Raw genomic sequence first — 25,063 nt, 5'->3', positions numbered from 1 at the left:
AAGACCTGGCTGCCTATTTTGAAGCCCCCCCCATTCTGCTGGGGGAGCAGTTTGGGGGGGATCGTGGGGGACCAGGGTGTGGAGGGATTGCTCTGCTGGGGGAGCAGTTTGGGGGGATCGTGGGGGACCAGGGTGTGGAGGGATTGCTCTGCTGGGGGAGCAGTTTGGGGGGGATCGTGGGGGACCAGGGTGTGGAGGGATTGCTCTGCTGGGGGAGCAGTTTGGGGGGATCGTGGGGGGACCAGGGTGTGGGGGGATTGCTCTGCTGGGGGAGCAGTTTGGGGGGGTCGTGGGGGACCAGGGTGTGGGGGGATTGCTCTGCTGGGGGAGCAGTTTGGGGGGGTCGTGGGGGACCAGGGTGTGGAGGGATTGCTCTGCTGGGGGGGCAGTTGGGGGTCGTGGGGGACCAGGGTGTGGGGGGATTGCTCTGCTGGGGGGCAGTTGGGGTCGTGGGGGACCAGGGTGTGGAGGGATTGCTCTGCTGGGGGGGCAGTTGGGGGTCGTGGGGGACCAGGGTGTGGGGGGATTGCTCTGCTGGGGGGGCAGTTGGGGGTCGTGGGGGACCAGGGTGTGGGGGGATTGCTCTGCTGGGGGGGCAGTTGGGGGTCGTGGGGGACCAGGGTGTGGGGGGATTGCTCTGCTGGGGGGATTGTTGGGGGGTTGTGGGGGACCAGGGTGTGGGGGGGGAAAGCACATCCCCTCTTTGCAGCCCGAACGCTGTCTGGAGGGCCTCAAAGTTGGAGAAACAGAAAGAGGAAAATGAGGACGCACAGAGGGAGGTTGCCATGGGAACCGCCCCTCCCTCCCGGGCGGGGGGCTGGCAGGGCGCGTGGAAAAAGCTCGCGGCTGGCCCGGCTCACACAGGAATGCGCGCAGCTGAGCGGGCGGGAGGGAGGCGCCCGGGCCCCAGGACAGGCGGGGCGGGGGGTACCCCGCGCGGCAGGGCTGTGGGGTGCGCCCCGGGGCAGGACCCAGGACGAGAGGACCGGCCGGCGGGAGTGGGCTTGGCCCGGAGTCGGCTCCTCTGGAGCCGCGGGTGGCCCGGCTGGGGCGCTGGGAGGGGCCGCATTCCTCACCCGGGCGCCGGCCAGGGGCGGAGGGGGCACATGGCAACGCCGTGTTTCCGGGCGTCTCTAGGTGTTCCCGGGAGCGGGGCCCCGCGGGGACTCCGTGGGCAGCGGCCACGGCCCAGCCCAGCCCTCCTCTGACCCCGTCCCGAGGCCTCGGCGGAGGGAGGGAGCCTGGCCGGTGGCCACCCCGCTGGCCTCAGCCACCCAGGCCGGGCCGGCCGCCACGTGGTCCCGGTGGCCCTGCGCCCGGAAGCCCTTCTCCTCAGGCCCCTCGAAGTGCAGGCGACCCACACTGGCCCCCCAAGACAGCCAGGGGCGTCCCCTCCCCTCTCTTCAGTCACACATGGGGGTCCTGAAAGGGGGTGATCCCGGGGCCAGCCCGTCGGAGGGTCAGCACACGGCCGGGGGCACTGCCAGGCCCGGCTGCACCCACACCAGGACCTTCCTGGGTGGGGAGGGGCTTGGACCTGGGCACCCAGCTGGGCTGAGGGCAGAGAGCCCGGCGCCGGGGGGGCCCTGCCCTGGACACACACCCCCGCCCCCGTGCCCACAGCCTCCCAGGGGGCCACGCCTTGGTGAGGACCCTGGGCCAGTCCACGCCCCCCACCTGCCCAGGCCCCATGGTCCTGCCTCTGGGGGTGTCCAAGCTGGGCAGGCAGGGTGCCCGCCCAACCCGAGGCCCAGCCTGTAGCCATGTTCAGAGGAGGGGAGCAAGCGCCTCCCTTCCAGAGGCGACGATGGTCCACTGCAGTGATGGCGAACCTTCTGAGCTCGGCGTGCCAGCATTTTGAAAAACCCTAACCTAACTCTGGTGCCGTGTCACATAGAGAAATTTTTTGATCTTTGCAACCATAGTAAAACAAAGACTTATATTTTTGATATTTATTTTATATATTTAAATGCCATTTAACAAAGAAAAATCAACCAAAAAAATGAGTTCGCGTGTCACCTCTGACACGCGTGTCATAGGTTCGCCATCACTGGTCTACTGGATGGGACAGCCCGCCCCCCCACTGCCCGCCCCCCACTGCCGCCCCCCACTGCCTGCCCCCCCACTGCCCGCCTACCTGGGGGGGCCTCGGTCCCCGGCTCTGCCTCGGCTGCCCCGTTAGGCCTGCGGGGAGAAGAAGGGAGGCCCTGAGTGCACGTCCCAGGGCCCACGTGTGTGGCACCCCTCCCACGCACATGCACACGCACCCGGGGCCACAGTGCGGGGGGCCCTGGAAGGCCAGAGGGTACCCAGGTGGCTGTCCTGGCCTCCAGGCCCCCTTCTGCCTCAGGGTCAGCGTGTGCGGCCCCCCTGACCGGGCCCTGCCCCTGGAGGAGGGGCCACGAGGCTGGGGCCGCTCTCTGCCCTCGGCCTTGGCATCTCGCTGTCTGAACCCACACGTGGCACCAACAGCCGGAGCTGGAGGGACAAACCCACCCCCTCGCCAGCCGGCGCCGCCTCCAGGGCCGTCGAGGTGCCGAGGCCTCGCAGGGCGGAGCAGCGCCCTCAGAAAGCGCCCAGGCACGGAGTGACCGCAGTGACCGGAGGCGGCGGGCACGGGGCTCCGCGGGGGCCGAGCCGCTGGGCGGGGGCTGCCCTCCTGGGAATAGCGGTCACTGTCACCTGGTGAGGCGGGAGCGGGAAGGTGGGGATGGAGGCAGGAGGGGCAGCCCGGCCAGGCCCGTGTCCGTCGGAGGGTGGACAGAGCTGTCCGAGGTGGGCAGCTCCAGACCCGTCTCGGCATGTCCGTCCCGAGCAGAGGGCTCTGGGGCCAGGTTCGCCGTGCAGTGAGCGACGGGCCCCCCCGCCCACCCCAACACTGACCCCTGGGGGTCAGCTGCCTGCAGGACCGGCTGATGCACGTCCTTGGGGGACGAGGCCGCTGGTGCAGTGTGGGTGCCCCGAGTGGGCGCCCCGAGTCCTCTGGCCTCGGACGTGCTTCCTGGGTGGCGCAGAGGCCCCGGGCGTGACAGACTGGGCTCTGCCCTGAATTGTCCAACCCAAGGCCTTGGAGGCAGCCAGGAGGCCCCCTCCGTGGCCCCGTGTTTTGCCATCAGAGTGCGGGGAGCGGGGGCTCCCTGACGAGCTCGGGGACCAGCCAGGCCGACCCCTGGCCAAGCTGAGGTGCCACGTGCCTGGTTTGGGTGATAAAACTTAAAGACAAAGGTTTTAAAATTCCTTCATTTCGAGCGGGGGAGGGGGGAACGGGCGTTTCGGTCGTGGGGGGCGTGTGGGGGGGAGGCAGGTAAGTGTTTTAGCGCTAAGAATAGCCAGGGTCCACGGGCTGCGGTGTTAAGGGACCTGAACGGGTTGCGAGGAGCCGAGCGTTTTTTACAGAACCCCCAGGGCTGCGAGCAGACGGCGGGGGCCGGGGCGTAGGCCAGGGGCGCCAAGGGCTGAGGTTCCCGTGGACCCTGGGTGGCCGTGGGACCCACCCACGCCGATCGGGCACCGACTGTGTGCACAGCGCTGAGCGGAGCCTCCCGCTTCCTCCCTCCGGGGACCCTGCGCCCCCAGAGGCCCACGGGCGGGGGCGGGGAGCCTGGGAGTGGGCTCCGTCCAGGGCTGGCCCCCGACCTGCCTCTCCACCGTCAAGATTTCCTCTCGGGCCCGCCGGCTGGCTCAGTGGTCGAACCTCAGCCTCGGAACCAGGAGGTCACGGTTCGAGTCCGGTCAGGGCACAGGCCCGGGTTGTGGGCTCGATCCCCAGTGGGGGGCGTGCAGGAGGCAGCCGATCCATGATTCTCCCTCATCTCTGATGCTTCTATCTCCCTCTCCCTCTCCCTCTCTCTCTGAAATCAATAAAAATACATTAAAAAAAGAGTTTGATCCTTTGGGGCTTTGCCGTTAAGCTTTGCCCTGTGAGTTTGAGGGGGCTGGTTCTTCCCCAGGGAGGGCCTGGTGCTCCCAAACCCCGTGGCCACGCCCTCCCCTCCCCCGAGGCCCGGGAGGGTCCCATCGGAGCTGCCACCTCGAGCCCCGACGCTGCCCTTCCTGGTCAGGGGCCCGCAGGGCTGGCTGACGAGCGGCGAGCGGACCTGACCCTGAGCGGAGCCGTGGCCAAGGCGGTGACCACTGCAGCCTGGGTGGGACCCGCGGCCGCAGCCACGCTCCGTGGCCTGGCTCTGAGGGCCTCTCCGAGTGGCCGGGGCCGGGAAAACCCATGGTCAGAGCCGACACCGGCGACAACGGGTGGAAGCAGCGCCGAGTGGGCCGGCGCCCAGGCCCCGCACACCGGCTTCCTGGCTGGGGCCGCGGAGCAGAGTGAGGCTGGGGAGCGGGCGTTGGACCCCCTGGCCGAGCGCTCAGTGGGCGGCGGGAGGAAGGCGGCCCTGTCCTGAGGGATGCTTCCCGGTGAGCCAAGGCCTCCAGCAGCCCGTGTGGCCCAGGCCCGTCCACCCCAAGGCCCATCAAGACCCTCGGGGTGTGGGCCTGGCGGCCCCGGGGTCAGACAGGCGGCCGTGCTGCAGACCAGACGTAGAAACCCGGCCGGCCGCAGGGGGCAGGGGCACAGGCTCCAGTGGGTGTGGCCCCGAGGCCTGACCTGGGCGTGGGCCCCTGGGGCCTGGTCAGGGAGGCCCCGCACGGAGTCTGGGTCAGGCCCCGGTGCTGGGGCAGGTGCTTCTGCTCAGCCTGTGGCATCATGTGAGAGCCCAGCCCCAACTAGACACAAACTGGGGGGACAGTCCCCAAGGGCAGCGGCTGCAGGGGGCCAGGGCTCTCCCCACCTGCCCTGCCCACGAGGCCGCGAGGCCAGGCTCTGTGGGCTAACTGCTGGAGCCTGGCTGCCCTCGCTGGGGGCCACGCTGGACAGTGTCGTCGCCTCCCTGGGACCCCCAGCCCAGGGGCTCAGCCGGCCGTCGAGGGCCCTGTCCCTGGGGCAGCCGGAGGCCTCTCCTCACCCGGCTCCAGGAGGCCCGGGGGTTCCACGGCCACACGGCCCCTCCCAGTGAGCCCCCCGCCCCCCCGCACACACAAGAGGCTAATGAACCCCCAGCCTGGCCTGGGGCTGAGGGGTCGGCACCATTTAGGGGCCCCGTCCCCTGTGGGCAGTGGGCTCCAGGCCCAGGGAAGCCTGCAGGGTGTTCTCAGGTTTGGGGGTACCTGCCAAGGGGGGCCGTGAGCGTGGGACAGGGGAACAGCCCCAACCCCAGCCTCCCTCTGCGTGGTCCCCGTTCCAGCCCTGAGTCAGGCGGAGGCATCGCTGGCTGCAGGGGGGTGGGAGGGGGTTGAGGGTGGCCAGCTGCTCCCCCGCCCCCCTCACACCTGCTCTGCTCCCCACGGCTGCTCGGGCCGCACAGGCTCATCTCACGGCCTTTAACAGTTTTTAGAGTCAAGCACCCAGCCCACCCCTTCCTCTGGTTCCCTGGACGCCCACCCTGGGAGGGAGGCCGAGGCCGAGCCCACCCGCAGGTCCTGGCCGGGGAGGGACAGGGGACAGAAGCCCCGTGCCCTGGGGCCTGCAGCCTGGACGCCCTGTGACTGCCACCCCATGGCCTCTATGGGGCTGCTGGGCCCCCCATTTGCTAGGACACTGCCCGGCTCAGGGCCACCACAGCCAGGAGTCCCTGACCACTCCCTGTGACCGAGGCTTCTCCCGGCCGCGGGGCTGGCACCTGGGAGGGGACAGGCCGCCAACCGAGCACGTCCTCTGGGCCCGACGACCCGGTGGCTGCTGCCCAGAGCTCCTGGTCCCCGCGGGGCCGGCCAGGTGGGCCCACCCTGCCCCAGGCTGCTCTGCCCTCGGAGGCTGAGGGGATGGCGGGCGAGGAGCGGGGCGCTGGCCCAGCCACGGGGCGGGGCGGGGGGGGGGGGTGTGAAGGCCTGGGCTCCCTGTGATGCTCGGCCGCCCCGGACCTGAGCGGAGGGGGCGGGCTGTGAGCCCCAACCACCGGCCCCATAGAACTATGAACCGCACCCCCCCCCCCCCCCCCCCGTGTCGGCCTAAGGACTGAGTCAATGCCGGCTCCCCGAGTCCCGTTAAACCGCTTCCTCTGAGCGAGCAGGAGGGCCTGGGGGGGCGCCGGGATCTCTGCGGGGCCCTCAAGGCTGGACGGGTCCCTGGCCGTGGGCGGCGCTGGGCTGAGGGCTGCCGGGGCTCCCACACGTCCCCCAGCGCCCTTAGGGCCCCTGGGGGGAGAGGCCGGCCCAGGCCCAGGACCCCCGCGTGGCGGCCGCGCCGTGAAATCCAGTCCGGGCTTTGCCGCCGACACCACGCGGCCGCCTGTCATGTTGTGAAATTCCGTCAGGAGCCAGGAATTCTCCGCAGGAATGCCAGGCGGAGCGGGAACAGGCCGGCGGGAGCGGGGCGGGGCGGGGCGGGCGGCCCTGTGACGGGCAGGCTCACCTGGCCCGCGAGGCGGCAGCTCAGGGACCCACGTGGAGAGAGTGTGAGGCCACTGCGGGCGGCGGGAAAGCCGGTCCCGGGGCCTGGGCTGAGCGGCCCCCCCCACCCCCCCACCCCCCACCCCCCATCTCCCCCCCCCTACCCCCCCCCACCCCCCGCCAGCTCCGTCCGGCCACCCTCGGGCCTTTCCGTGTCCGTGGGGCGCGGTGGCGGCACTGACCGGCTGAGAGCGTGAGCCATGTGAGGCTGGCCCTGGCTTTGAGGGTCACCGGGCGGAGGAAGGGGGCTCCTGGCCCGGCTGAGGCCGCGCTGAGGGTGAGGGGGCCGTGGCCGGCCCAGCCCGGTCAGCTCGACACCCCCAGGACTCCAATGGCTGAGGGACTGCGCCGGCCTTGTCCACGCGTGTCTCCCCCGTGGGGTGTGGCCACCTGATCACTGCTTCACCCCCTCCCTGGCCTGGGCCGACCCGGGAGGCAGAGCGGCTCACGGTGGGCCATTGGTGCCAGCCTGCCGCCAGGAGCTCCCCGCCCTGTGCCCAGCCCCACGGCCATGTTGCCGCCGTGTCCCAGGGCCCCAGACACAGCGCGAGGAGCAGGGCCGGGCGGCTGGCTGGACAGGGCCTGGCCTTGCGGGCTCTGCCTCTGCCTGAGCCAGCTCAGGGGCGACCCAGGAGCCCCGTACCCCCCTCAGCAGCAGGTCAGGCCCAGCTGCCCCACGCCTTGCAGAAAGGTCTGCCCCGGGAACCGTGAGGGCGGGGAGGCCCCACAGCAGGTCCTCGGGGAGCGAATGAGGCGGCCAGTGTGGAGGGGGCGGGGTGGCGAGCACGTTCAGGCAGAAAGCGCTGGGGGCTCGGGGGTTGGGGGGGGCGGGAGCCCTGGGCCCCTCCCCCACCTGCCTGTGGCCCCTCATTCACAGCCCGAGCCGGGCGGCTGTGTGGGCTCAGCTGGGCATCAGGGGAATCGAGTACCTGCCCCCCCTCGGGCCCCTTCACCCCCTTCCTGTGGCTGAGCCCCGGCAAACGCCCTGCCCCCCGGGGGGACCCAGCCTCCGCTTCGCAAGGCAAGGGCTCCTTAATGCGAACCAGACGCGCGTCTGCGAGGCCGGCGGCGGGAAGGCGGGAAGGGTGGTTCCCACAATTCCAGGGGGTGGGCTTTTTGGGTCAAGAGCCAGGTGAGGGCGGAGGGAGCTGGTGCCCGGACCAGAGCAAGGCAGCTGGGGGGGGGCACCCGCGGAGAGCAGGTGGAGGCCCTGGGGCAGGCCCCCCCGCTCGCCCTGGTGGGGCTGGGTGGGGGCTCGGGCACAGAGCTGGGTCCCTGGCGGAGGCCGGAGGCCCAGGCTCCCCAGCAGGCGTCGGGCAGGGGGGGCGGGCGGGCGGGGGTGAAGGAGGCCAAGGGCCCCTGAGGCCCGGGAGGCGGACTCGGGCTCTGATGGGGGGAGGCGCACGGGTTGGTGCTCCCCTGTGTCCGGCCCAGCCCGCGGTGCCCGCAGGGGCTCCTGAGGAAAGCGCCCGGCCACTTGCTGCCCCCCTGCCCGCACGTCGCCGCGGGGGCCACCCTGCTGCCGCCCCCGCTCCAGGTCACGTCCCCTCGTCCCCTCCGTGCTAGGAAGGGCCCGGGCTCCCCTGGAAGCAGCAAGCCCAGGCGGGCCCCCATTGTTCAGGCCACAGAAGCCTTTGCCACTGCAGGGCCGGCTGATGCCTGTGGTGTCTGCGGGGCTGAAGGCGGGGGAAACCGAGGCAGGTGTGTGGGGAAGGGCGCCCTGCCCCCACCTGAGACTGTGCACACCTGGGAGGCCGGCTGACGGCCTGAGGGTGGGCCCCTCCTACCTGCTGCCTCCCGGGGGGTCCTGCGTGGTGGGCGTCCCTGTCCCGGGGCTCAGGCCACCTCCGGGCCTGCCGCTGGCGTCCTGCGGGGAGCAGGGGGGAGGCTCAGGGGCCCCCACGCACTGGCTGCAGCGTGGGCAGCGTGCGGACTGGTCGTGGGGGTCTCCCTGCCCCTACCTGGTGCGGGCCGTCCAGGAACGGGACGGGGTGGTACCCGGGCGGAGGCGGCCCCAGGCGGACGTCCTCGAACTGGGCGCAGCCTCGCTCCGCTCGCCGACAGCCCTCAGGACAGCAGGACCCGCGTCGCCCGGCTGAGGAGAGAGAGGTCCCCGGGAAGATGGCTTCGGGCCCCTGAGCGCACAGAGCGCCGCCAGCGAGCCCTTCCCGCGGCCCAGGTGGGGCGGGCGGGCTGGGAGGGCTCCCGCCACAGCAGCCACGACCGGCCGCGCCCGCCCCGAGCGCCCGTGACCAGGACACGCGGACACGCCCGCGTCGGGGCTGCAGAGGTGGAGCCTCAGGCACACCCAGGGCCCGGGAAGCCCGGAAACCCTCCGGGTCTGGGCCGGGCCTGTGTGTCCTGCAGGGGGTGCCCCACCGCGGCCCTGCCCTCCCGGGGCCCCAGGTGTGAGGGTGAAGGCCCCCCTGGCAGGAGCTGCGAGTCAGCCGCCCTCCCTCCGCTCTTTCCACAGAGACTGCGACGTTAGGTTGGTGCAGGGCCCCCAGACGCAACACCCACACGCCGGGACCCCAGCCTGTCCCTTGGGGACGTCCCTGCCCTACTCACACGCCTGCAGAGGGGGCTGGACCCCAAGGGGTGGCTGGAGCTAGTGGGGCGGACGGGGCGCACGGCTACAGAGGCTGCAGGGGGCTCGGCGAGGGGACGGCCTCGTCATTGTGCCCTGGACGGGGCCCTGGGCCGAGGCCTGAACGCCCCCCCCCCCCCGCCCCCTGGAGCCCGTCTGGGGGAGCGAGGCCGCGGGCCCAGACGTGTTTCCAAGTTGCAGGTGGGGGAGTCTGACCCCCCTCCTTCTGCAAGGACCTCGCTCACCACCACCTGCCGCCAGCGTTTGCCGGGCTGCCTTGTTTGCGCCCTGGGCAATGGCAGGGACCGCGCTGCCGCGACGACAAGGACCCCAGCTCTGCGCCCTCTGCCCAGGCGACTGCCCGGAGGGCTGCACGGCGAGCACCGAGGCCACCAGCTCCTCCGCTCGCAGCCCCAGACCCAAGGTGTCGCCCGCCGTCTCCCGGGGGTCAGGGGGCACAAAGGACGTCGGGTCTGCCAATCACCGGCCACAGGCCAGCCGTAGCCCCGCCCCCCTCGGCCCCTGGACACGCGTGTGCACCCACCGCCCCTCGGCACCCACTCTGCACACACGCGCTGAGACGCCCACACGGACCTGCACCCCTGGCCACCAGCTGCGTCCAATCGTCCGGCCACCAGCTGCGTCCAATCGTCCGTCCACCAGGCGCCCCCCCCCCCCTTCCCGTATCGGAGGCACAGCCCCTCCCCGTCGCCTGCGCCCCTCCCGGCCCCAGCACCTCCGCCTGCCGCTGCGCTGCCCCCACCCTGGCCTCTCCTCGGCCCCACTTTGGGGTGCAGCCAACGGCCCCGCCTCTCACCCCCTTTGCGCTGTGCCTCCACCCCTCACACTGCAGCGTGGAGTCCAGCCCCCCCTCCCACCCGCCCCCTAGGCAGGCCTCCAGCATGGCCACACCCTCGAGCCCCACCCGCCTCCCTCACACCCTGGGTCACCCTGGGCCCCTCGGCCTCTACACACCCTACCTGGGGCCCCCCTCACCCCTAAACCCCTGAAACGAAAAGGCTGAGGGCTGCTGGCAGGTCCCACGAAAGGGCGGGCGGCTGAGTTCTGGTCAGACACAGCGGCAGCCCTGGCCGGTGTGGCTCTGCGGATAGAGCGTCGGCCTGCGGGCTGAAGGGTCCCGAGTTCGGTTCCCGTCAAGGGCACAGGCCCGGGTTGTGGGCTCGAGCCCCAGTGGGGGGCGTGCGGGAAGCAGCGGGTCCATGATTCCCTCTCATCGTTGATGTTTCTCTCTCCCTCTCCCTTCCTCTCTGAGATCAACAAAAATCTATGAAAAAATAAAATGAAGACGCCACAGGCACAGGTGCCGGCCACTGCGGCCCCGGGCCCTGAGCACCCAGAGGAGGGAGGGTCCCACGCTCGCCTCCGCTCAGGGGGGACCCGCCTCAGCCGCGGGGCCTGAGCCGCTCCTGCGCACCCCGAGCCGGGCCTGTGGGCAGAGGCCCCTCCGGCTGGGAGCCGCCGGACGGTGGGTGGCAGTTACGGCAGCGACGGCGTCGTCAGCAGGACCGGCCACCATGCAGCCCCTGGAGGGACGCGGGCGGCGTGACCTCTCCCAGGAAAACGTCCATTAATTACCGTTTTACAGCGACTCCATTAGGTCCCTAATCGCCTGTGTAGGACGCGGAGGCGACAGGGGAGAAGCTGCCGGAGAAACGGCTCCAGGGGCGGCCGGGCCCTTGCCAGGCGGGAGCCGCACAGGCCTGATGTTTCCCCATTTAAGTGACAAAAAAACGTGACTGGCCCTCGGGGGACGGGCAGGACTCCTCGGAGGTGAGACGGATGCCAGGGCCAGGGCCTCGCTCCTGGGACGCCTCCGCCGGTCCGGGCGCTGAGGGCCTGTCCAGCTGATGCCCACCCGCCCGCGGCCCCCGCAGGTGTGGCCAGGCTGCGGGACACGGGAGGGCACGTCCGCAGACGCCAGGCTCCCGGCACCTTGAGGGGCATCCCGCACGCCCCTCCCTAGAGGTGTCTGACCCGGTGAGTGCGCAGTGGCCTCTGAAAGGCTGGTCCCGTGGGCGCAGGGTCACGCCGCCCGCCCCCCTCGCCTCTCTCCCCGGATCCTGGAACTTCTCCACCCGGCGGTCCCCAAGGAGCTGCTGGGAGGGCTGCCTGCGTGTGGGGCACCGGCTCCTGCCCTCTGTCGGCGCCCACGTGGCCACAGGACACAGGGAGGCAGGTGCTTTGGGTCCCAGACCCGGCCCGGGCGGCAGGAAGGAGGAGACCACGGGTGTCCATCGGACCCCAGGCTAGACAGGTCAGATGGAGCACCCGGCAGCTGCCCCCCAACACTTCCACCCCCCCCCCACCACCGCCCCGCTGACCAGCTCCTCCTCCTCCTTCCTGGAGCCCCCAGAATGCAGGGCAGCTGCGGGGACAGGAGCCCGTGTCCGGGACAGTGGGAGGTGTGGTGGGTCCCCGGCCTGAGCTGTGGTCTCGGGACCCACCCACTGGGGCCTGGCTCCAGGCAGACGCACCCGACACCCCAAGGTTGAGTTCATCCCGTGCTGGCCCTGGGGGCCGAGCGGCATCTGTTCGCCCTTTTCTGGCCCGTCCCTCTGTGGGCCGACCCTGGACAGGACACCAGGGCGCAGGTTTTCCGAGCGGACGCGGATCCGGAGGCTGCGCTGCCGTAATTAACTAGACAATTAGTGTTCAACGTGCTGTCGCCCCAGGAGGCCACGAGACGTCCACAGGTTCCCCCGGCACAGCGTCAGCTTTATCGGCCGGATCGGCTCAGCGGCAAAGGGCACCTTCATTTCCTAAGTCACCTTACGGCTGCGGGCGCTTCTCAGATCCCATCGGAGGGACTGCAGAGCCATTTGTTCAACAAAAGAAAAGGAGAAACTGCTGGACCAGGACCAGCTGGAGACATTTCCCGGGAGGGTTTTGTGGAAAAAAAAAAAAAAAAAGCCCGGCCCGTGTTGCTCAGTGGTGAGCGTCGACCTAGGAACCAGGAGGTCAGGGTTTGATTCCCGGGGGCACAGCCCGGTTGTGGGCTCCGTCCCCGGTGTGGGGTGCAGGAGGCAGCCGGTCCATGACGCTCTCATCATGGATGTCCCTCTGTCTGTCTCCCTTCCTCTCTGACATCAACGAAAATGTATTTAAAAAGCAGCAGCAGCAGCAGACGAGAAGCAATCTGAGTTCTGCGCCCGCTGCAGCGTTTTAGGTTCCCAGATCCAATATTCGGGGATTGTGGGAACTGCGGGGCCCAGCCAGCCCGACCAGGTGTGTCCCCCATCGCCCCGGCAACGGCCAGCACGGGCATCGGGGTTCAATGGGCCTACATGACGGGGTCTCGGCAGACACCCCACTGGCAGCAAGGAGCACACGCGGTCCCGTTACAGCTGTGGGCGGGAACTACACCAGGTGAAGGGACTAAACGCAAAGCCATTTTGAATAGAAATCCGGGCGCTTTGTTCCCAGAATCTGGGTCTGGAACGAGACCCCGGGCGGCGGAGAATACGGACCCGGCGACCGTCCAGCTGTCTCACAGAAACAGAGGTGCGCCCCCTCAGCCCCCGGCGCTTCCCCACGGCCAGGCGGCACCACTGGCAGAGCCTGCAGGGTGCTGGCACCCCAGGGCAGCCCCAGGGGCGGGCAGGGCCAGCAACAAGCAGCACGCCCACCCCACGCCTCAGGCCTAGGGCCTGGTCTCCATCAACCGTGTTAGACGGACACCCTCGGGGGAAGTGGGCCTGGGGCGGGCTCCCACGCAGGGGCCACCGTGTCCAGTCCAGGCTGCCCTCAGGCCTCCTCCAGGCCCGGTCCCCTCCCGACAGCGCCGGCAGCAGCCCGACATGTCAGCCCAGGTGCACCCACTGCAGGTCCCGCACCCGCGATGCCCGATCTGCCGGATGGCGCTGCAGCCTGGGACGGCTCACCCCGCACCATGGGCATCGGGCCTGCAGGCTAAGGGCCCGGGCCAAGGTGCCTGAGCGCCCAGGGCGGGCAGCCCCAGCCTGGCGTCTCACCCACGGCACGGCCACTGGGCACCATCTCCCTGGACGTCCTGCCCCCCAGCCCCACTGTGCCAGGTTCGAGGGCACCTGCTGTCCCCCCCGCGCTGCCCACCACGGGCCGTGTTGGCTGCACTCACCAGGCAGGCCGCCGGGGGCGTCTCCCTGGCCACATGAGGCGTCCGGGGTCCGTGCCACCTCCGGGTCTCCCGTGGGGAGTGACGCGTTGGCCGCTCCGGGCTCCAGGCCCGACAGCGGGTAGGGGATGCACTGGAACCCACTGCGAAGGGGAGGCAGCTGGGCTCCATGTGGCGCCAGCTGGGGGGACACCTGGCTGTGGGAACACAGGGCCCAGGGGCACCCCAGGGAGGAGAAAGGGCCCGGCTGCCCTCTGAGAGCAGGTGGTGGAGGGGGCGGGGGGGCGGGGTCTCGCTCTGGGACCACCCGAGACCCCGCAGCTCACAGCCCCGCCTCCCGCCCGCCCGCCTGCCGTGCCCACCGCGAGTCCGAGCGCCTTGGCCTCCCCGCCCTCGACTGAGCGTGTCTGCTGGTCGCTGCGTGTCCCCGGGGCTGGGCGGGAGCAGGGGGGGCCCGGGGGAGCACTTCCAGTCATTCCCCCCCGAGGCTGAGGGGGACCCCCCGCCCCGCGTGGTGCTGCCCACGTACGTCACCCTCACTCACAAGGGGGTCTGGATGGGCGCCTCCCGCCGGCCCGCGTCCACGGTGAAGAAGCTAACCTCTGAGAAGGCCGGCAGCTGCACGTACCTGACGCCCGCAGTGATCCTCAGGGCCCGGCCGTCCTCGCCTGTGGGGGCGGGGGGGCGTGCTGTGCCCAGGAGCAGGGGACCAGTCGGGGCCTGGGCTCCTCCCTGTGGGCTCGGGCGGTGGGCGCCGGGAGGGGCGTTCATACTCAGCCACGGCCACAGCCACGGCCACGGCCCACCGGAGCTCCCCGCTCACCTCCCGTCTCGCTCCTCCCGGCCCTCGGCTCCGCCGTCCACACGGTCCCTGACCGAGCCCGGTCCTGGCCCCCGGCCCCTCACTGTGCCTCCAGCCCGGGCCTCTGGGAGGACGTCTCCCTGCTGGCCACGCACGGTGGGAGCAGACACGTGGACGCCCAGGGGACACTGCCCCTCACGACCCATCTCCCACCCTGACCCCGGGCCCGGCCCGCCCCACCCGCCCACACCCCCGAGACACCCACACAGGCCGGCCCTGTGGACTCGGGCTCAGAGTCGGGGGAGCAGGAGAGTCGATGGCCACCACTGACCACCGCCAGGGGGCCTGACGCCCAGCCTCCCATGATGCCAAGATCCGGCAGAGATGCCGCCGGCCAACACAGGGAGGACCCTGACTTGGAAAGAACCGGAGCCGAGTGGAGGGGAAACGGATGGTGGTCTGACCGCCTTCCGCCTCGGGTCACGACAGAGTCACCATCCCGCTCGCCCCCCCTGCGGGCAGCCAGGAAGGCAGGTGCAGGTCAGTGAGACGGGGTCCGAGGTCCCGGGCGCCAGGCAAGGACATGGTCCCTGAAGACGGGGGCAAACTGTGTGCCCACGTGGCCTGGTCGCTGTCTCGGGGGACGTGGGCGCTGAGGGCCCCTGGGCAGGGAACTCCCTCCGGGAAGGACACAGTGAAAACGAAAGTGAATTCCGGACGTTTCCCGGGAGAGGAAAGCTGGAAGGATTCATCGCCAGGAAACCCGTGTGACGAGAAACGGTGACCTGGGTCCTCCGGGCAGGAGGCAAGGGCGCCGGGCGGGAACCGGGAGGAATGAGCAGAACCAGGAAGGGACCTGGTGGCTGAAGAGAGGGAGTCCTCTTCCTGCTTGTGAGACTCTGAAGGTAAATGAATCGCAGCAAAGCCTCGCGAAGTGTGTGGATGCGTGAGTGTAACTGTGATCGTGTACAGACGAGGGTAGAGAGAAAGCAGGGGGCGGCGTGGTTCCCGGACACGCAGAGTGTGGTGTGGCCTGGAAGTGGCCTGAACGTTAACAATGTGCATCGCCAACCTCAAGCCCCTAAAATAAGGAAACAGAGTGACAAATACTAAGCCAGCGACGGAGGAGATACACTGGGTCAATAAAAAAAAATCCAGTCCAAGAAAACAGGAATAAGGTGTAAAGGAGGGAAAGACAGCTGAGGAAATGGAAAATGAATAGTGAAATGGTAAGTCCCCATCTGTTATGTCAAAATTATATTCAATACGAACGGTATACACACACCAGTTAAAAGGCAGAGATGGTCCGATTGGACACAAAAGCAGGACCCAACTGCACGCTGCCTACAGAGACCGCCCTTTAACGTAAAGACCCAAACAGGTCCCAGCTCAAGGCAGAGACGGTAACACCAGTCAAGGGAAAGCCCCTTGACATCACGGGGAGTGGACGGCAGAGCGAAGGCCACCACGGGGGTGAAAGGAAGGTGATGTCACGATGATAAGGAGTCAATTCATTCAATGGCACAAAACCCCAAATGTTTGTCCTCCTATTAACAGAGCATCAAAATAAGGAAGCAAAAGTTGACAGAAATAGACACATCCACAATTATAATCAGAGATTTCAATACACCACCCTCCACCAGGGATAGAACAGGCAGACGGAAAGTCAGCAAGGATGTGGCAAACTTGAGCAACAAAATCAACAAAGTACGCCGGGTTGACTTTTATAGAACACTAGAGGCCCGGTGCATGAAAATTTGTGCACTGGGTGGGGGGGGGAGTGTCCCGGCCTGCCCCCTCTCACAGTCCGGGAGCCCTCAGGGGACGTCCTACTGATGGCTTAGGCCCGCCTCTGCGGGAGGCGACCTTCTGATCAGGGGAAGGCGCCACCCCCATCACGCTTCTGCTGCTGCCACTGCCGGCCGTGAGGCTGCCTGGGCCTCGGGCCGGCCCTGGGCAGCAGCAGCTGCCATCCGCTCCCCCGATGCACCTCCTGGTCAAGTCCCCGCCCACCCACGCGCGCCTGCTGTACACGCAGGCCCCTGGTGATCAGTCGTTGCGGCGAGAAGGCGTCACGGTGTGAGGGCGTGACGACCACATAGGCTTTTATTAGTATAGATTCCAAACGAAAGAGCAGAATCCAAACTCTTCCCAATGTGCTCACAAAACATGTCCCAAAACAGACCATATTTTGGGCCATAAAACAAGTCTTGATAAAGTGAAAAGGATTCAGGGTATACAAAATACGACCCTCACCACATGGAGGGAAATTAGAAATTATTAACAGAACGCTCTCTGGAAAATCTCCAAATATTTGGAAATGAAACAACACCCTTCTAACTTACTCATGGTCCAATGAGAAATCAGAAAATATCTTGAATTGAATGAAAATGGAAGCACGACATAGGAAATCTGTGGGATGCAGCTAAAGCCGTGCCCAGAGGGAAATTCATAGCAATAAACTCCTATACTAGAAAAGGAGTTTCTAGTCTGAAATAACCTTAGTTCCCACCTTAAGAACTAGAGAAAGGACATTAAATTAAACCCAAAGTAAGGAGAGCAAGGAATAAGACTAAAGTAGGAACTAATAAAATAGACAACAGAAAGCAAAGGGTTGGTTGTTCATCAATGAAATTGATAACCTCCAGCCCAAGGAGTCAGGAAGAGAAGAAAAAAGACACACTGATCCACAGTGGGAACCAGCGGCGCCACTACTGCATTCAGGGGAGAAGGGGCACGAATGGGCTTGGGCGAGAAGGCTGGCAACGTCGACGCAACGGACAGCTGCTCAAGAAGAAAGATGGCCGAAGGGGCCTGTGCGTTGCGGGTGACGTTCGATGCCACTCACACCCTCAGGATGGCGCCTGTGGACACCACCGTGCGGCCGGGGTGGAGCCAGCCCTCAGGCTGTGTCGGTGGCACCGGCCTCTCGGGAAAACACTCTGGCGGTTTCTTGAAAGTTCAGGCACAGACGTCCCGTGCGCTCCAGCGATCCTGCCCATGGGTACATCATCGGAAACACACGCTCACACGAAAGCTGGCCAGGAGCACTCACAGCAGCCGAACGGTGCGAACACGCCAGCCGTCCCTGGGCAGGCGACAGGCGTGGTGTGCGGACGCCACGGAAGACCACTGGGCAGGAGAGGAGGAGGCCCACACGCGTGGCAACGCGGCGACCCCGGCAGCTCGGTGTGAGTGGACACAGCTGGGCCGAGACGCACCCCACAGGTCACACAGGAAATGCCCAGAGGAGGCAAATCCACAGAGCGGGGCGGGGTGGGGGTGGGGGGCTCGGGCTGCGTGGGGCTGAGGGTGTGGATGGGCTGCACGCGGTGGAGGGGCCTTTCTGGGTGAAGGGAAGGGTCTAGGTCGGCACTGTGGTGTGGTGACGGTCGTCCGACTGCAAATTTACTAAAATTTACTAACAACCTTGGCGTCGTTGATGCAGATGAATTCGATGGAATGTAACTGATGCCACAATAAAGTTGTTAGTAAGCCAACTGTGACCAAATACATTTGGTGCCTGCTACACCTCGGGGCGTCCTGAAGAATGCCTGTTGAGCTTGGCCCGTGTGGCTCAGTGGCTGAGCATCGACCAATGAACCAGGAGGTCAGGGTTCGATTCCCGGTCAGGGCACAGGCCCAGGTTGTGGGCTCGATCCCCAGTGTGGGGTGTGCAGGAGGCAGCTGACCAATGATTCTCTCTCATCACTGATGCTTCTCTCTCTCCCTTCCTCTCTGGAATCAATCTATACATATAAAAGCTTAAGCGGCCATCCGACCATCCGGCCGGTCGCTATGACGCACACTGACCACCAGGGGGCAGATGCTCAACGCAGGAGCTGCTGAGCTGCAGTGACTTGGCGGCTGTGGTTCTCGGGTGACGCACCCGGAGCCAGAGAGGAGGGAGCCCGATTCTGGGGTGTGTCACCTGAGAACCACCATCTCGCACTCCGGGACCCCTCGGGGGATGTCGGAGAGTCAGTTTCAGACCAATCCCCGCAGGCCAGGCCGAGGGACCCCACCTGCCGGAGGGACCCCGCTCACTCTGCAGACGCCCTTCGAGCCGTGGTGCCGCCCCAGCGGAGGGACTGTGGGAGGTTGGCTCCAGGGCGTGTCCGGCCCATCTCACCCAGTCCCACCCCACCAGCCACCTTCTAATTAATTTCCTTTCAATGTGCACGAATCCGTGCACCGGGCCTCCAGTAAAAACATGTTTAAAAAAAAGCTTGCTGAGCTAAGGCGAGTGTGACATCAGGAATCCTGTGAGGTTATTAACGGGTCCTGCCCCCCCCCTTGCGGTGTCTCAGGTGGCTGGGGGGTGGGGGGGCCTCTGTGGGAAGCCGGCCTGTCCCTCCCCGGCCTCACCACTGGGCTGACCGTCCCGGGAAGAGCAGCAGGACGGGGGGAAGTGGCCTGATTCCCTCCCAGGCTGAGGCCTTCCTCCCCTCCTGGCTGGACCAGCCTACACAGATGCACCTGGTGCTGCACCATCACCATCCCCTCGCTCTGTGAGTGCGTGACCACCGCACACGGGCATGCACAGCACACATGCTCACTTGAGCTCACACACATGCCCACACATGTTTGCACACATGCTCACACACGAGCTCACACACATGCACACATGAGCTCACACACATGCTCACACGAGCTCACACAAATGCACACACGAGCTCACACACATACACACACGAGCTCACACAAATGCACACATGAGCTCACACACATGCTCACATGAGCTCACACAAATGCACACACGAGGTCACACACATATACACACGAGCTCACACACATACACACACAGGCTCACACGAGCTCACACATATGCACGCATGAGCTCACACACATACACACACATACACACACATACACACATGCTCTCTCTCACACACACACATGAGCTCACACACATACACACATGCACACACACATACACACACGAATACACACAAGCTCACATGAGCTCACACATGCTCACACACATGCACACTCACACACACACATGCGCACACGCGACTTCTTGCTTACTGGTGGCCACTGCCCCGTTGTCCTGCAGCAGCTGCACGCGCACCGTGAAGGAGGCACCCCGGGCCACGTCCATCACCTCCGGGCCCAGAATCACGGTCCTCGCGGCTCGCCCTGGGAGAGCAGAGGCGTGTCCTGGGTGCCGGTCCACCTGCCCGCGGCGCCCGAGGCGAGAGCCCCAGGTGTGGGCCGCCCCGCAGGCCCTCTCCCCTAGGGGTGCGAGCCTGTTGGCACCCGAGGGGCTCCGCCTGCCGGCCACACGCAGGTGCAGAGGCTGAAGCCCCCGACTGGCTGCGGGGGGCGGGAGGAGGGGTGTGGACGAGGTGTCCCTAAGGCAGCGTCCTGAGACGTTTGGTGTTTGTTTGTGTGTCTTCTCGGCTGGGATTCTTTGAAGCAGCTCATTCAGAACCACCGGCTTCTACCAAATGGGCCGCAGGGTGTGGCCAAGTGCTGGGGGGGAGCGGCCGCAGGGTCGGGGCGCACACGCTGGACCGGCCCCACGTCCCCCTCCTGCCTGGACCCCTGTGTCTGAGGGCGGCTTGGTGGGCGGGTCCCCTGCACGAGGACCCTCTGGGGTCTGCCCCCCAAGAGTGACGGCCTCGCACACAGCCCAACGGGGCCTGGGGCTTCGGGCCGGGACCAGGCGGAGCAGGGCTGGGAGCTCATGGCGCTCCGTCACGGCGCCGGGAGGGTCGAGGGCAGGGCCCGGGGCGGCGGGCCTTCCGGGTGTGCCCAGCAGGGGAACTAACCCAGAGCCCACTTGGCGGGGGAGTCGGGGGGCCACCAGCCCGGGACCCCGTCGGGGAGGTGAGGCTGCGTCACACCCAGGGGTTCGGACAGGACCCCGAATTTGGGGGCGGGGGCCCGGGATTCCTTCCTGAGGTGACCTGACTAAGGAGCCTGAGGGGCCCCCGCAGGGCCAGGCTCCGCTGGGAGGCTCCACTGAGGGGGGCGCCTGGGCTCGGCCCCCAGGCCTGCACCCCAGGGTCCGCCCTCCCCCAGGCCCCGCACGCCCTTTGCCAGGACCTAGGCCCCGGCCAAGGAGCCTGACCGGCTCAGCGGTGCCCCTGTGGCTGGTTCAGCGTTACTGGTGCCCCTGTGGCCTCTCCCCGCCAGGAGCCCAGGGCCCCCGAGGGGTGGGGGCCACCCTTGCCCTGTTGGGGCCACTTTAGTGTTCGGGGGGCAACATGGGGAGGAGGCAGCCCCCAGAGGAGGCCCCTGCAGGCCACTGGCCACCTGTGCTCATGTCACATGCGGAGCTCAGGTGGGACCGGACGGAGGCCGTGGGTGCAGATGCTCAGGGCCCGTGGGTGGGGGCCCCAGGATCGGGAGAGCCCGGGGGACACCTACCCACCGGGTGGCCGTTGATCCACATGCCCCTGTAGACGAGCCCGGAGCAGTGGGCCATGCTGCCCAGGCCGCTGCGGACGCCGCTGTGCCACTGTCCCTGCGGGAGCGGCCGGGGAGAGGGCAGCCGCTGTCAGGGGGGCACCCCTCGGGCGGCCGCAGAGGACGCCTGTTCCCGTCATGTCGGACCCTGCGCGCTGCGGGCAAGACCGTCACCGGGGCCCGTGGGACCATGGGCTCCACGACCCCACCACACACGTGCTCCTCCCTCCCGCGAGGGCCTGCGGGACCCGGGAATGCAGCCTGAGCCGCGCCCCAGGACACGGCAGACACCCCTCCTCACTCCCGACAGGGCTGCAGCCCGGGTCCCCAGGCCACGCCCGCCCTGGCATCAACTTGGAGCCGCGGCGTGGGCAGAGCTGGGCTGCCCCCTGGTGGCGAGCGGATGAGCAGCGGGCACCCCGCGAGCCTGGCGTTTGCAGGAGCCTGTCCCACCTCCCGGCCTCTGGGCTGAGCCAGTTTCCAGGGGACAGGGGAGAGGGGCGCGGGCCTGGTGCGAGGAGCAGACGGTCCCCCTGCCCTGCAGGGCCACCTGGAACTTCTCATTCAAACGCTTCCCGGGCGCCCTGCCCAGAGAAGCAGAACCGGCACCTCAGCGCCCCGGAGAGCGGAGGGTTGCGGGTTCGGGAGCCGGACGGGATGCAGGGCCGTGAGCCCCCCAAGCCTCGGTTTGGTGGCCAGTAAAGAGGGGACAGTGCCCCCCCAGGTGAGCTGCGCCCCGAGGAGGCCTGTACCTCGTAGGTGGAGCCGTCCGCACAGCGCAGCACCCCGTGGCCCTGCCGCTGGTCCCGCACCCAGTCGCCGTCGTACTCGTCACCGTTCCTGCGGGACCCAGAGGCCGGGCTCAGGCTGGGACAGGGGGCGCCTGACTCAGGCCAGCTCCTCCGACCGACTGGCCGGCTGGGCACGCGCCACGGGCACCGCCATCGCCGACAGGTGGCCCGGCGCCAGGGCAGGAGGCTGGGCGCTCAGGAGGTGCGGAGACAGCCCCGGTCCTGAGAACACATGCCCCCCCCCAGGTGTGGGACTCAGCCCCCCCAGGTGTAGGACTCAGCCCCCAGGTATAGAACTCAGCCCCCCCAGGTGTAGGACTCGGCCCCCAGGTATAGAACTCAGCCCCCCCAGGTGTAGGACTCAGCCCCCAGGTATAGAACTCAGCCCCCCCAGGTGTAGGACTCGGCCCCCAGGTATAGAACTCAGCCCCCCCAGGTGTAGGACTCAGCCCCCAGGTATAGAACTCAGCCCCCCCAGGTGTAGGACTCAGCCCCTGGGGGTGCGGGGCTTGGAGGGGACACAACAGGGAAGAAAAGGGGGAGGTGAACCCACAAATCCCAGCAGCAGGATTTCGGATGAGAAACTGGCCCAGGAGGTTAGGAGGCGACGTCCAGCCGGCGGCCGAGGAGACAGGCCTCTGTGGGCCGCATGCCCCTCCCGCCCCCGAGGGTTCCACGGGGCTCAGAGCCCGAACCACGTGCACGGCCAGTCAGTGACCGAGGGGAGTGCAGGCCCCCACACTCCGAGGGCCCCGGGCCACGTACTCACGGGAAGGCCATGTGCCCCCGGCCGTGTCGCTTGTTGTTGTGAAAGGACCCGCAGTACACGCGCCCGTCCTGGTCCACCAGACGCCCGTGTCCTGCGGAGGAGCCAGAGCCCAGCTGCAGGCCGCCCGCCGGGCAGGACGGCGGTGACTTCAGGACAAGGCGGGGCCCACAGGGGACCCAGGAGCACGGGACCCAGGAGCCGCCGTCCAGGGGCTGGGGGGTGACCTGGGGCGGCGCTGGCAGCCGCCAGTGCAAGTGGCTCTGGGTGCAGCTCTCCGAGGCCCTGAGGGCGGGCACACGGAGGCCGGTGCACCTGCTGTGTGCGCGCGGGGGTGGGGGGGCGATGCTACGCGCCCCAGACCTGTTTGTGGGGCGTGTGTGCGTGTGTGTACGTGTGTGTGTACCGGAACCTGCGTGTGACTGGCGAGGCCTGAGTGGCCCATTCTCGGGGCCTCTGTCTAGATCCAGTTTCCGGTTTGGACAGTCGGGGTGCGAGGCCATTCCTACCGCTTTCATTTACTTATTGAAAGTTTATTTTTGTTGATTTCAGAGAGGAAGGGAGAGGGAGAGAGAGAGAGAAACATCAATGACGGGAGAGTCATGGGTCGGCTGGCCCCCTCCAGGGGATGGAGCCTGCAACCCGGGCCTGACCAGGAATCGAACCGTGGCCTCCTGGTCATGGGCCGATGCTCAGCCCCTGAGCCCCGCCCGCCGGGCCCACTCCTACTTCTCACACGAGCAACACCCAGAGGACGTTCCTGCCCGCCTCGGGCGGCTGGGCTTCGGGAACCCTGAGCCTCGGCCTCCGGGCCGTGCCCACCACCCACCGGCCGGCCTGGGGCAGGTGAGGAGGCCGTGCCCGCGCTGAGGCCTCCGCGGTGCTTGCGCTTCTGGCCCCGGAGCCGCGAGGCTGCAGCGAGGCCAGACCCGCAGGCTGAGCCCAGGCCGACCTCGGACCCGGGATTGCAAGCAATAATAAACTGGGGTTGTTCCAGCCACTGGGTTTTGTCTTGTGTGTGAATCCTCACCTGAGAATATTTCCCCATTGATTTTTAGAGAGGGTGGGGGGGGGACAGAGAGAGAAACATTGATGTGGGAGACACGTGGGCTGGTTGCCTCCCACATACGCCCCGACCAGAGCCGGGGATTGAGCCTGCCACCCGGGTATGTGCCCTTGACCGGAATTAAACCCGGGACCCCTCAGTCCTCAGGCCAATGCTCTATCCACTGAGCCAAACTGGCCAGGGCTGTGCCACTAGGTTTTGGGGGGGCTTGTCACAAGCGGTGGTTGGCGTCACAGGCACAACCCCCCTCCCCCCCACACTGCGCCAACCTCGCCTCCTTCCCACCCCACAGGCACGCGGGGGCCGGGCTCTGGACCTGAAGGGACACCAGCCCCTGGTGAGGTGCAGGGCCCTGGGCCCACCCACCCCACGGAGTCCGAGTGTTGGGCAGGGGGCGGGGCTCGGCCACCATTCCCGGGCCCCGGGGGCGCCAGACCTTCTCTCATGCCGTGGCACAGCTCCCCCTCGTAGCGGCCCCCTGCCTTGTACTCCATGACGCCGTGGCCTTGGGGCTCTCCAAAGACAAACTGACCAGAATAGGTGTTCCCTGGGGGGACGAGGAGGGGGCGCGAGGTCAGGGTCGGCGCCGGTTCCGTGTCGCCCGCCGTCCCCTGAGCGGTGGCGGCAGCAGGGCCGTTTCAGGGCGGACCCTGGTTTACGAGGGGACACAGGACCCGGCGGATCCGGACCTGCCCTCTTGGTTCCTGCCAAGCCCACCCCGGGGCCCTCGGTGGGCAGCGGTGTCCCAGATCCGAGGGCTGAGCCTTCTCGCACTGGGAACTGACCCCCAGGCTTGCCCGTGAGGATCTGGGGGTCTGAGGGTCGGGAGGCAGCCCCTGGCCACGCTGTGGGCAGCACCCCAGCACCCCACCCCCGGCTGGCACGGGCTGTGACCCCTCAGGGGAACCAGGGCCCCCAGTTTACAGCCGGAAGTGCCTTCGCACCCAGAAGGGAGATGGTTGAGAGAAGGGAGTCGGCAGGTCGCCAGGGTCTCGGGGCTCACCTGAGGCGGCCCAGTGGCGGCAGCCTCGGCCCATGATCTCCCCGTCCGCGAACTGGCCCTCGTAGTAACTTCCATCCTTAAACAGCAGCTTCCCGCGGCCTGGAGAAGGACACGGTGACGTCACGCCCGCAGCGGCCGGAGTGCCCGCAGGTGCCCGCAGCGGCCGGAGTGCCCGCAGGTGCCCGCAGCGGCCGGAGTGCCCGCCGGTGCCCGCAGCGGCCAGAGTGCCCGCCGGTGCCCGCAGCGGCCGGAGTGCCCGCCGGTGCCCGCAGCGGCCGGAGTGCCCACAGGTGCCCGCAGCGGCCGGAGTGCCCGCAGGTGCCCGCAGCGGCCGGAGTGCCCGCCGGTGCCCGCAGCGGCCGGGCTGTTTCTCAGGGAGGGGCGGGAGGGGCGGGAGGGGGAGTCCGCGGCTTGAGTGAAAGTGAGAAATCTCTGGCAAAAGCGCTACCATCCGTAAAAGCCAAAAGGTGGGGCCCACAGGTACGAGCGCTCATAGAGGAAAACACCACAGGTCCTGCCAGCTCTGCTCGCGGTTAGAGCGTCAGCCGCGGGCCCACGGGTCTCGGTTGGGCCCGATTTCCAGTCAAAGGCACAACCTTGGTGTGGGTCGGGGTGCGTGTGGGAGGCAAACAGCTGATGTCTCTCTCTCTTTCTCTCCCTCTTCCTCCCCCCCACCCTCTCCCCCCCCCCTCCCCTCAGCAGAACGCCAGGCAGACATGGGACTGGGCGGAGCGGGGGACCCGCTGGGAGGCCTCCAGGTGACCTCCACAGACCTCGCCCCTCGGCGGCGGAGCCTTTCTACGGAAGGAGATCAGCTCTTTCTGGTCAGAAATGAACCATGAAGGCAGCTGCGGTTTCCTGTCTGCGAGGAGGTGGTAGGCCAGGGGTCTCCTCCGACCCGGTGCCACGGCCCGGGCTTGTGGCTACCCGTGGGGCAGCACCAGGGCGGCCCCAATGCCTTTCCTGGGCGACAGCGACAGTGGGGGGCCCAGTCCCGCGGGCACCTGGTGCCACCCGCCTCCCCAGCGCCCGGAGGAAAGGGGCTGTCGGCTGCAGGGTGGCCGCGGCGGGGA

The 25,063-nt window shown here is 67.8% G+C and overlaps 1 protein-coding gene across 1 annotated transcript in view; it reads right to left on the bottom strand.

The window, feature by feature from the left end:
• The window catches only part of MORN1 (MORN repeat containing 1), a 28,061-nt gene that overhangs the window by 1,175 nt on the left and 1,823 nt on the right, over nucleotides 1-25,063 (bottom strand). The window contains exons 3-13 of the mRNA XM_036307603.1: nucleotides 23,991-24,089; nucleotides 23,424-23,534; nucleotides 21,925-22,015; nucleotides 21,117-21,204; nucleotides 20,326-20,422; nucleotides 18,979-19,089; nucleotides 13,690-13,813; nucleotides 13,149-13,399; nucleotides 8,406-8,539; nucleotides 8,232-8,311; nucleotides 2,138-2,184 (exon numbers count right to left, since the gene is read on the bottom strand). Coding sequence (XP_036163496.1) covers nucleotides 2,138-2,184; nucleotides 8,232-8,311; nucleotides 8,406-8,539; nucleotides 13,149-13,399; nucleotides 13,690-13,813; nucleotides 18,979-19,089; nucleotides 20,326-20,422; nucleotides 21,117-21,204; nucleotides 21,925-22,015; nucleotides 23,424-23,534; nucleotides 23,991-24,089 — 1,233 coding nt within the window. The remainder of the gene's footprint in view (nucleotides 1-2,137; nucleotides 2,185-8,231; nucleotides 8,312-8,405; nucleotides 8,540-13,148; nucleotides 13,400-13,689; nucleotides 13,814-18,978; nucleotides 19,090-20,325; nucleotides 20,423-21,116; nucleotides 21,205-21,924; nucleotides 22,016-23,423; nucleotides 23,535-23,990; nucleotides 24,090-25,063) is intronic.

Source organism: Myotis myotis, unplaced genomic scaffold (assembly GCF_014108235.1).
Source record: "Myotis myotis isolate mMyoMyo1 unplaced genomic scaffold, mMyoMyo1.p scaffold_m19_p_48, whole genome shotgun sequence".
NCBI classification, from domain to species: domain Eukaryota; kingdom Metazoa; phylum Chordata; class Mammalia; order Chiroptera; family Vespertilionidae; genus Myotis; species Myotis myotis.
The sequence above is the reverse complement of the archived record's forward strand: the minus strand, read 5'-3'. Positions and strand labels throughout refer to the sequence as shown.